This window comes from Nannobrachium achirus, assembly GCF_963921795.1.
Source record: "Nannobrachium achirus genome assembly, chromosome: 3".
NCBI lineage: Eukaryota > Metazoa > Chordata > Actinopteri > Myctophiformes > Myctophidae > Nannobrachium > Nannobrachium achirus.
The window spans coordinates 54,146,238-54,158,081 of NC_137812.1; the positions used below are offsets into that span (position 1 = coordinate 54,146,238).

Here is an 11,844-nt window from a genome sequence, read left to right on the forward strand (position 1 = left end):
GCATTAAAGAAGCAATATTTCTTTATTTTGGCTACATGACAACAAACAGGTCTTTCATTTAATCTTTGACTGGTGCCAAGCATGGTCACTAGATGGTGCTAACAGATAACATAAATGAAGCCATAACAATAAAGTAAGAGATGATTTCTCACCTTGCAAGGAGCACACATTCAACGTTTTTAATTTTCCCAACTATCAACGCATCTGATGGCTGTTGGAAAAGAATAGGAAACAGCATTAGATACAAAAGAACGAGTTAGATTTAACTTTTCTGATACACACTAGACAAATGGGTGAGCTGCAAGGGCCGCAACTTTACAGGGGGCCTCGAAGATGACTGATTGACAGGATGCCTTGATTAATTCACATCGAGGTTCAGCCAATACAGTGATGTCATGGGGCCAAGGATTGCAAGTGGCTCCCCTGCACTGGTTCTGGTGAAGATACTGTACGAGAAGCCAGCCTTGTGCTCCCCACATACTGTACAGGCTCAGGGGTTGACACTAAGGTCTCAGAGGCACTTGCCCGTCGGGCAAGTACAGGTCATGTTCTACTTGCCCAAAGGTCATGCCCACTTGCCCGAAAAGTAAATCGTCAATTATATAATGACAGGTAACATTTGAATTACCGTTCAATGTAAGACGTTTTTTTTTACTTTCTGGGGCTGTGCTTTAAAAGAATGTCATACCTAGTTTTATATGCCAAATACCTACATAACTATGAAAACGACTATGGGTTATTTTAACAGGGAAAACAGCACATTCTAGGTAAACAGTGCTCTTATTTTACATTCCAGACCAGGAGACAGAGTGCTCTTGCCACGTTCAGTTGTTTAGACAGATACAGGATCTTGTTTATAGATGGTTGCGTCCCCTCTCAAATGAGCACTTGCCCTGTCGCCTGTCGGGCAACCTGAAAGCAAACTTCACCTGCCCCAAAGCTTTTTTTACCTGCCGGGAGCAAGTGGGCAAGCCTTAGTGTCAATGCCTGAGGCTGCAGCAAAGTGCAAAGTCAAACTAGGCCTAGCAGTGTGTTTCACACAGTCAGCCCCATTCCAGGCCTACAGTACGGCCAATCAGTGAGAGGCTGAGACAGTGGGACTTCCCCAACCTTCCGGACTTGAGGTTCAAGGTTCAAGGTTCAAGGTTCAGTTTTATTTGTCTCCCAGGGGAGAAATTTGTCTTGGAGACAGAGTCACAGCTGCATACATATAAACACTTAACAGAAAAAAAACAAAAACAAAAAAGAAACTAAAAAAAAAGACAGCCAAAAAAAACAGATACTCAGGGCTCCACGGGGGTTATGGTAAAATGGTTGGCAACCAAGTATCTTTTAGAGAACCGGACAACACTGGTTGTACAATGGGGGGGGGGGGCACATAGGATATTGCGAGAGGGGTCAGATGAGGAAACGATGGGCGTTGGATGAGATGAACGAATAACATCACGGACCAATAGTAACTGTTTGTGAAATGTTCAGCAACCAATAAATAACGAATACTCCCACTGTATATTAAGGGCTAACGGAAGTCTTTTGGGAGGAATTCGGTATTGTGTACACTAGGCTTAGCTTATAACTGCAATGCTCTATCTGCAAATGCTATCTTTTCTGTCTCAAGTATTCTTGTCTTTGTTTCTACGGAGTGAATAAAGCTGACGGGTTCACTCATACATCTGTCTCGATCTCCATTGCTTCCCAATCTGATGACATATTAAGTATTGGTTCTTCCCCAAGAGTAGAGGTACGCTTCTACAATACCTGGGGAAGTTTACCATTTACCTTATTCAAACTAATAAACTGCTTTATAAGAAATAATAATAATACAACTCTTAACTCAACTAATTCACAATATAAAGCTGCTGGCAGACAGCAAAAAAACAAGATAACAAGATTGTGGTATAAAAGTGACCCTCCGACTTGTGAGCAGTGGCTGTGCATTGTGGAGGAAATATATGTGATGGAGAGATTTACACAAACAACTCAGGATACAAGAACTATTCCTTCAGAAATGGGAGAAATGGACTGAATATAGACGGGTTTCTTGTTTACAAACATTGAGACTAAATGCACAGGTGACTGTATCATGTAATCAATTCCGTCCAATCCCCAAACCTGTTGTTTTGGGGAGCGCTGGTTTCATTGGCTAATTTTGGTACCGACCTGCGCACGCAACGTGGACCAGAAACCTGCCAATAAAACCCAACGAAATGACACCACGAATATCTAACATGCGATACTTAAAATGTTGGGTGTAACCGTAATGTTGACCCTGTACATTTTTGTACAGGGTTGTGTAACGAACTGCAAATAAAAATTAAGTTTAAAAAACAAAGAAGAAAAAAAAAAGAATCACAATATAGAACTGACCTTTCCATATGGCGTGTCAACATATTTCTCAGTTCTTCCCTCCAAGATATCAGGATCATCAAGGCCGGAGCCTCCAATTATTCCAATCTAAAGAAACAATTTAGTGTATTAAAAAGGTGCCAAACACTTTATCAAACTCCTTTATCAGACGTAATATCAGATTAACAGCTCTATAGGAAAATGGGTGGAAAAGTATAAATGGTTTGTTTACAAAATACATAACCCTGTCAGGAATACCCATAATAACAAAGAAGACATTGAATTATTTGAGTAACTGAAAAGCCTGGCTGTAGCATTAGTTTGATTACTCAATACAAGCCCAGGACAGGACAGGACAGGACAGGACAGGACAGGACAGGACAGGACAGGACAGGACAGGACAGGACAGGACAGGTACCACTGGAAATTAAACATGTTGGAGTAACTTTAAATTATGCTTTTAAGACTTAACTGGTGTAATTTCCAAACTACTCAGCTTTTCACTCTGCACACACTGGTGTTCTATAGAATTGTCCCCCCTGTGATTTGTGTTCCCCCTAGCCCAAGCACCACTTTGCATTTGAACCCAATTGAGTAAGTATGAACTGGGCTTGCCCAGCAAACAAAATAGTAGTCCTGCTGGGATTTCCCTAACCTCGCCTCACCAGGCTTTCCCCTGAGAGAAAGCCTGGTCTTCATTTACTAAACGGGCCGTTTGATCCGGTCGGGAGCGGAAGAGCTCTTACGTTTTTCTGTAGTCCAAAACGGACTACACTTTGGCCGGAAACAACGACCGGAAACAGTTTCAACCCAGCTTAGCGCATGCGCAAGTACGGGTTAAAACTGTTTCCGGTCGTTGTTTCCGGCCAAAGTGTAGTCCGTTTTAGACTACAGAAAAACGTAGGAGCTCTTCCGCTCCCGACCGGATCAAAAGCCCGAAATTGGAAGCCAGCCCAGGCTAGGATTTCCCACATGTGTGGAGAGGGAGTTTTCTGACAGTGACAACACGGCAGGCCCTGCCATTATGCAGCCATTCTGTGAACCAACGAAAGTCTATGTTTTCCGCTCGTGTGCCTCCTTTCCTTTGATATTTCCTCTATACCGGACGGCAGAAGATTATGTTTTCACCTTCGTCTGCCTGTGTGGGATACATTGTATCCAATGTCCAGACTAGCACAGCTGGACCGTTTTCCGCATATGGTTTTTACACCACTGGACAAATGTTAATTTGTCTTTCTGTTGAGGGGTTTATGAACGGCAACCTTTTTTGTGAGTGATCATGCCCTGCATTGACAAGAAGTAGAACAACTTTTATTAGACTATTTTTCCTTACATAATTAGCAAAATGGTAGGAGCATTAGTCATTGATTGTGTGCAGATGAAAAACTAGCCAGTTGAGCACTCTCTTTGACTTTAGCTCCTGCCCTGCATCCATGTGCCAGAAATGAACCAATTTTCATCACTAGATCTTTTCCTCCTTCCTTTTGCCATCTTGAGCAAAATAAAAGTCAACTGGCCCTGCTGAGTATTTTTGTACATGCATGCCATGATGCCACAGAGCATGATAGGTTGTTATGGAATTATGGAGCAGGTAAGATACAGGTAAGATGCATTCAAATCACTGTTTCACCACTCAGGCTTTTCCTTGGCTTGTTGTCACCTGTCTATACTGTATACAGTAGTATGTAGCCTACAGTATGTACTGTCTGGGAGAAATACAACAATGTGCGAACACAGCAGCAAGATTCGTGAACTGTTGTGGAATACAACCACCCTAAGAACTACAAACCATACCCTACTGCACATATAAACAGAGCTGCTACCTTTAAACACATTTTAATTCAGAGTATTTTCTTCCTGTATACCAGGGGTTTTCAAAGTGGGTGACGGGGCACCCTGGGGTGCCGCGACGGCAGTCCAGGGGTGCCGCAAGATAATTTGACAATATTTGGAATTTATTTGGACACTTGAAAACATATTTAGTATCATTTTAAACTTGAAGTACAACGTTATTTTCAGTCAATTCGAACCAAAATGGCTATTATCTCAAAGTTTTCCTCGCAACATAAACATCATAAGTCATCATACAAGACTGTCGCACAAAACTTGTGAAAACAGCCGATCTACAAGCACACAACGCCTCGCGATGCGAGGCATTGTGTGCTTGAAGATCTGCTGTTTTCACTAGTTTAGTAAATTATATAGATGATAAATACAAAACGCTTTTGGACAAGGTTTCCACCCGACAACGACGATATGCTATAAATATAAGGTGCTGGGATTGAAAATTATAATGTAGGGGTGCCTCGGATAAAAAAAAATATTTATGGGGTGCCCTGAGACAAAAACGTTTGGGAACCCCTGCTGTATACTATGGCATAGCTCAGGGGTAGAGAAACCGTTATTAGAGCATGAAGGGTTCCCAGTTCGAATGCGGGCTCCCCCTGAGTTAATGTCGAAGGTAGGCTGGGGCCAGCCTATATACAATGCAGCTAACTGCGTAAACCATGTTTTAACCATAGGTTTTAACATGTGTGGGGATGAAGTCTAGCTCCAGCTAAGGCTATGTCGAAGGGTCCTTGAGCAAGACTCTGAACCCCTAATTGCTCCCGGTGAGTAGGTTGGTGCCTTGCATGGTTTCCTCCGCCACCGGTGTATGAATGTGTGCGTGAATGGGTGAATGTAATGCACAATCTATGTAAAGCGCTTTGGATAAAAGCGCTATATAAATGCACCATTTACCATTTATCTCAATTGTTTTGAGAAAAAATAAATGCTATTTGCTTCAAAGTGACTGCAAAGGATTGCTGCTATTTGTTTCAAAGTCTTATGCCTTGGCTTGTATATAAATGAAATGAAATAAATATATAGCTAGCCTATAACATGCATGTAAGGACAAAATGTGACAGCTCTGTAAGGACAACATGTGACAGCTCTGTTTACACAATGCTGTACCATTCCCCTTTTCAACTGTTTTTATTATATTTTGACACTAATGAGTACTTTTACTTTTGGTACTTTAAGTACAATTTGATGCCAATACTTTTGACCTTTTACTCAAGTACATTTTGAATTCTGGACTTGTCTTACTTGTAACAGAGTATTTCTATATTGCAGTGTTGATACTTTTACTCAAGTAAAGCATTTGAGTACTTTTTACACCACTGTCACAGAGGGAACTGAAAGTGGTGTTCGCTGCACACACACGTGGTGCCGCAGAGAGGCGCAGGGTGGAATTTGATGAATTTAACCCTCTTATCCATTCAAGACAATCAAAAAGTACCTTTCCAGGCCGACATTGGCCTTAGTTTATCCTATTTTTGACAATACGTATTTAGACACAGTAATAGACACTAGTTAGTGTCTTCTAATAATGCACGTTATTTGTATACATTTTACACTACTGAGATAAGATAGGAATATTTGACCAGTTTCTTTCCATCTCCACCCCTCTCCCATTTCTTGAAAACGGCAACTGATGGGAGCTATACGAGCTTGTATATGTACGACACAGGATTTTACCCATTTGCCATTTTACTAACTCTGTGATTCTATGATGTGACAAAGTTCAGTTGAAGTTGACTGGAAAACTTGCTAATGCTAATTTGAAGCTAGTTGTCTGCAAGCAGAGAGTCTGGTGCTCTGATGGTGCACACATTGTAGGAATGTATTGTATCTGGGCTACACAAGGCTGTCTTTTTGCTCCTTTTCATACAAACATAATGCAGTTCAAGCAAGCTAGATGAGTTATTACCTTAATGTGCATGTTGGAAGCCATGACTTTGGTTTGTCCAATAAATAAAGGTATGGTCAAGTTGCAAGCAAGCTGAAGCTAGCTGCTTCTGGCGTCAAATAGGTGCGTCAATGTTATAGCAAGTTGCAGCGATTACAGTTGACAAGCTTATTTTCAAAATAAAAGCATTTCATGGAAAAGCTTTTATTACGATAAACCGGTCCGGAAATTCTCTGTAGTACTGTTTGTAAACTTTGCATATATTTAAACCATATATCTATGCATTGAACGGTGTAAAGAACACTCATATTATAATCATAATCATATGATTTCAGTAATCCAAATCTAATTTGAATAGGACTTGGATTGGTGTAGTCTACTTATTTTTTTTAATTATCAAGAACAATAGCCTATTTTGTACTGATGATAATATTAAGAAATGTCGATGTTTGATTCACTGACATTACAGAAAAAGCTTCTTTTGACAGTTTACATAATACTCCTCTGGCTGATTACTTGTGAAGTGATGTGTGTTTAATCTTTTGGTTTTTGCAATCTAGCATAGGATTACTGATCTATAATCAATCTATGTGTGTGTAAACTGTGTATATACAGTATTTCCATAATATACTGTACAGCACCATCCTTGATATTTCTGCACCAACTGTTCTATCATTTATTTACCTATGTGAGCAAGAAAATACATTAACATTTGCATTTTTGTGGAATAATTTCGATCTAACTGAACTTGCATTTAGATGATACAGTATCTAAACCCGAGCTGAGAAACATTAATATGAGAAAGACACAACCAATACAAATATAATTATTAATAGAACTGGTAGTTAACTGCAGACAGTTGTCAATTTATTACTTAATATCACAAAAGTAGCATTTCCAACTCCAAATGCAATCAGTTGTAAATAAAACAGTGATGAATAACCATGAGCAGCAGCTAGAACCTGTTTGGTTCTCAATAATGTGGCTTAATGTATCCCTGATGTGTTGCTCTTTTCATGGGAGAGAACGTCATACCAAATTCCAAAGAGAAATGTGTGAGTTTGATGCAAGTTTAATTACTGTCCGCACATGATACTGTACATGCCCCACACACCTAGTTTAAGAGCTTCTTAGAATCATTGGGCTTCACAGATGATTTCAGTATGTATGTAGTCCATCAAGCAGCACTAGTTCTCTATTAGAGATTGAACAGAACTTTCTCTCACATAGAGAATGGCATTGAACACATCTAGGTTGATCTGCTGGCACAAAAAAAAGAAAGAAAAGCAAACAACCATACTGTCATCCCTGAGAGTGAAAATATAAATATATTTCCTATTTCTTTATGTTTTTCAATGTTTTACCCAAAATTACTGTTGATACAAAAAAAGATCTGGAAGATCTGGAGTAGAGACAGTTTCACCTTTGTTCTAACAGAGTGGCAAATTCTCTTCTTAAACCAGCACCATTTAACCTGGAGGTTAACTGGCTAGAAAATACAAAATACAAAATAGTCATGATGGTGTAAGAAAACCGAACAGCCCATGCATATTTATATTGGCCACAACTTTGTCACATGTTAAATGGAACTGAGAGTAAAGAAATAAAGCACTTAAATATGGCAGCATTAAATTCAATCTTCTACAGTTTCACCATCAACATCATCATGTGGAACATGACTTTGTTTGAAAACTTCACCAGAGGCACCTACAGCTTGGGATGACTCTGGTATTGAAACGGTGTTCACCCCCACTGTCAAAGTCTGCCTTTCCATTTCGCCTGTCATAGACTCTAGAACTGTAGAGTCTGCAGGGTTGAGACGGTTGTCCTTGTTATCACTGCTGGCCTGGGTGACACTACAGTCATTGGCAGGATGATCGCTGTCACTGTCAATAGTGATGACAGTGGACGAGTGCTTCCCTGTACGCTCTTTACTCTTGTGTCTTTTGCTCTTCTTCTTGTGTTTCTTCTTTTTCTTATGGTGCCTCATGGTTTTTTCAGATGAGCTTCCATCATAGACAATCTCCACACTGAGACTTCTACTCTTTTTCCCTGACTTCTCCTTGTTTCTTTTACGATGATGTCTTCGTTTGCTCTTCTTCTCTTTCGTACATGAGGCGGTGGAAGAATCTGGCTCGGGATGCAATTCGGAAAGCGATTCTTTGGTGGGCTCCTCCAGGTGTCTTGATTTGTACTTCCTCTTCCCCCCAGGTTTGTCATGGCGGGACTTCCTTTTTGCAGAGGGCGACCGGCTTCCAGAACGGGGATGTCGGGAATGCTTATCCCGAGAGTAAGATTCCCGGCCCCGACTGCGGCTCTTGGAACGAGAATAAGACCGCCGGTTGGAACTCCTGCTGTGGCACCTGGAATAGTCGGACCTCCTCTCAGTGTAAAGTGTCCCACAATTGTGATTGAGATCACTATGTATCTTTCTATCCCTACTATCCCGTTTTGAGTGCGAGCTGCGGTCTCTGCTTCTGGAAGGAGAATGCCTACTCCTTCTGCTGCGACTCCAGTCTCTACTCTTAGACCCCCTCCTCCGGTCTCTGCTTCTTGTCCTCTGCCTTTCTCTAGATCTTGGGTAACGAGTTCCTCTGCTGATCCCACAGCTGTGGCGGTCTCTGCTGCTGTGGCGGTCTCTGCTGCTGTGGCGTTCTCTGCTTCTCCTTTCTGATGGTCTATTGCTTCTCCTCTCTGACGGTCTATTGGATAACTTGTGTCTTTCTCTTGACCCAATTTGATTGTGCTCTTGTTCTCTACTCTCTGACCGCCTGGAGCGCTGTTCCCCACGCTGTGAGGCTGGAGGACTGACACTATTGAAGCGGATGTGTTGAGGAAGCATAGGCACTTCTTCAGTTGTTTGGCGAGATGGCGATAGCTCTTCAGAGGAGTCAGAGGAGAGTTGAACCAACTCTGGCGTTCTCTCTCTCGCTGGCTTGACAAACCCCACAATGAAACAGTCACTGTCATCATCATCATCATCAGAAGACAAACTTCCATTTTTAAGCCCTTTCCCCAGAGGAGATGAATACATTGGATGTTGAGGACTCTCCTGTTTTGAAGGAGCCCTGCACTCCTGCATTGTCTCCCCCTGCCCTCCCTCTTCCTCTGTGCTGCTGTCTGAATCGGAGTCCAGGATAGAGAGTGGCTGAGACCTGCTTGACTCCAGACACACCATGGTGGAGTATGATGGCCCAGGAGTCTCATCATCCCAGGCTGACTCGCTCAATGCTACACTGCTGGTGTATACAGAGTCTCCTGGAGGGTCCAGCTCTACAGTCAAGTCTAGCTCATCCTCTGAGATGGCTATCACTGATGAATTGGAGCTGGTGTCTTCATTGGAAGAAGCTGCGGGAAGGTCGTACGCGGAATGCTGGTCGTAGGCCTCCATGTTGAAGGGTGACTTGGCAAAGCTGATGAACTCGTGCAAGAAGTGCTCCGTGCGGCCCTGGAGGAAGGGCCTGAGCTCTTCCTGGATAGCACCATCCTCCATGTCATGGCGAGTGATGCGTGACATGATGATGTGCTGAACGATGTTCACCAGTGAGCCGTGGGCGCCATACAAAACCATGAGCTCTCTCTTCAACCAGGGTATAAGTCTGTGCAGGCAGGCAGGATTCCTTTGGTAGAACTCAGCCGAGGTGTCTCTGGAGCGGCCCCCATCCCGCACACTCCGAACCCTCACCCCCCGTCGGTACAGCTCCCTCCTGAATGTCACCATCTCCTGCTCTCTGAGCTGGCGCACTTCCCTGCCCTCACTGGCAGCTCTTCTCCTGGCCGCCAGCCTTGCCATCATGTGCCGAAGGGTGCGCTCCTGATGCTGTAGTGGACGGGAAACAGCCAAACTCTCGAACATCACTCCGTGGTCTGGTGGCGGGGATGTTCTCCTCTGGGATATGCTCTGGGACTGCTGCCGACGTACACCAGTCAGTGTGGTCCGGTATCTGAAGCGTGCACCGCCAAAAGACCCAAAAGTGCCATTGTCTGTTGGTTGCAGGTCATATTTCTTAAAGTCTTGCTCAGACTTGATGCTATGGTAGATGGAGTTGAATGGCTGCTTGCATAGTGGGCACTCTGCTTTGTTCTTGGACCACTCATGGATGCAGCGGAAGCAGAACTTGTGCAGACAGATGTCCAGGTAAGACATGTTGTTGAAGACATCTAGACATATGGGGCATTTGGAGTCTGGAGAAGGTTCTGAGGACAATGACTCAGACGTTTTTCTCCGGGCACTCTTCTGAGACCGCCGCGAGGAACTCCTGGTCGTTGCCATCATCTTAAATGACAAAGAAGAAAAGAAAAAAAGCTGAATTAGGTTTAAACTAAAACACTTATCACCATAACCATATCACCATAAAATTCCCATATTAAAATAAGCTTAAGCTAGGACCGTCTGGCGGGGGGACCTGATATCAACATGACTCGGCCATAAGCATATTTCGAGTTCCCAATTCAGCTACGTTCAAATATGAATGTATAATCAGTCAACTGAGCCCCATTATATTTTTGAGCCATGCTAACCGCTCCTACATCTGGCTTTGTGTGAGGTATGAGTGTCCGTATGAGCACGGAATTCCATGCATGGAGATAACTTATGTCACGGACAGAACGACCCATAAAGATCTCCATATATGGACAATGACATGTGCATATAGTGATGACATCAGGGATCTCCATAAGAGCATATGGTTGATCAGGGTCTTCTCATCTACTTTTAAACTTTTAAATGTTGATATTTGCATCTGAAATTGGGATGATGATTGTACCTCTACATATTATTTGCTGTTTACAGTATTGACAATAAAAAAGCAGCTATAATTATTATTGCATTAACAAAGGATTTCTAATCGGTTTACTCTACATACTGTATATTATATTGCAAATGTTATGTGCATTACATGATACTATTAACACATCCTTTTACTTGATTGAAATAGTACTGTCTGGAACGGTCTCTATGTTTAGTAACTGACGTTATACGTTAAGCATATTTTTCATGAAACTTAAAAACTGTCAGGCCAATCGTCAGCAGCATGACTGACGATGACAGCACAATGACAACATTAAAGTTACATAGCTTGGAAGAAAAACGTAAATAAATCGACGGAGTCTTAAGTCATTACTATACCAGGAATAAAATGGTAGTTACTGTATTGTTTACCACTTAGCCAGTCATAAAGCTAGCTAAGCTAGGCAGCAGCTATTCTGGGGTTTTGCTGTTTTACTTTTGAATCACTACATGTATCACTGTACAAAACCGACCGTTACTTCGTTGTTACGTCGTTGTTTGTTTGTTTGTTTGTTTGTTTGTTTGAAATAGTTTAAACGGAGCCCTTCCTCGTATCGACATTTACCTTTAGCTAATGTAGCTAATAATTTGATCGCCAGACTCCATGTGTTCTTTCGTTTAGCTCTCCCATAGCTGCTAGCAAACAGTGGATCCATCGTAACGTCAAGACCTTTATTTAATACAGAGTTCCTACATTAAAACTACATTTAAGTTAACATTAACCAGGAGTTAGAACACCGGGAGGCCTTACCCCTTGATGTTAGCTAACGGTTCAGTCCAGGGTACAAAGTTCTAGAAGCTTACCTCTGAATTCCTTACACAATTCTGCGAATGGAAGCTTTTAAATCCTTCCTTTCCGAAAATATCTTCATCATTTTTACACGGACATCGTTTTCTGGGAACAGACTTCTATGATCCGTGTAATAGTTGTACTTGTGAGTCATGTGAGATATTTGTTTGGAACAGAGGACGTCCA

The 11,844-nt window shown here is 42.2% G+C and overlaps 1 protein-coding gene across 4 annotated transcripts in view; it reads right to left on the bottom strand.

The window, feature by feature from the left end:
• LOC308281406 (S-methyl-5'-thioadenosine phosphorylase) overlaps positions 1-11,808 on the bottom strand; it is a 29,144-nt gene extending 17,336 nt beyond the window's left edge. Inside the window, exons 1-4 of one of the 4 annotated variants that reach the window (XM_080721578.1) lie at positions 11,620-11,643; positions 7,935-10,355; positions 2,368-2,454; positions 153-211 (exon numbers count right to left, since the gene is read on the bottom strand). In XM_080721578.1, coding sequence (XP_080577704.1) covers positions 153-211; positions 2,368-2,454; positions 7,935-10,355 — 2,567 coding nt within the window. In that variant the 5' untranslated portion in view covers positions 11,620-11,643. Of the gene's footprint in view, positions 1-152; positions 212-2,367; positions 2,455-6,100; positions 6,203-7,016; positions 10,356-11,433; positions 11,533-11,619; positions 11,644-11,672 lie in introns of those variants that run through there. The other 3 variants (XM_080721577.1, XM_080721575.1, XM_080721576.1) reach the window with 3 other exon arrangements.
• Positions 11,809-11,844: the final 36 nt, after the last annotated feature.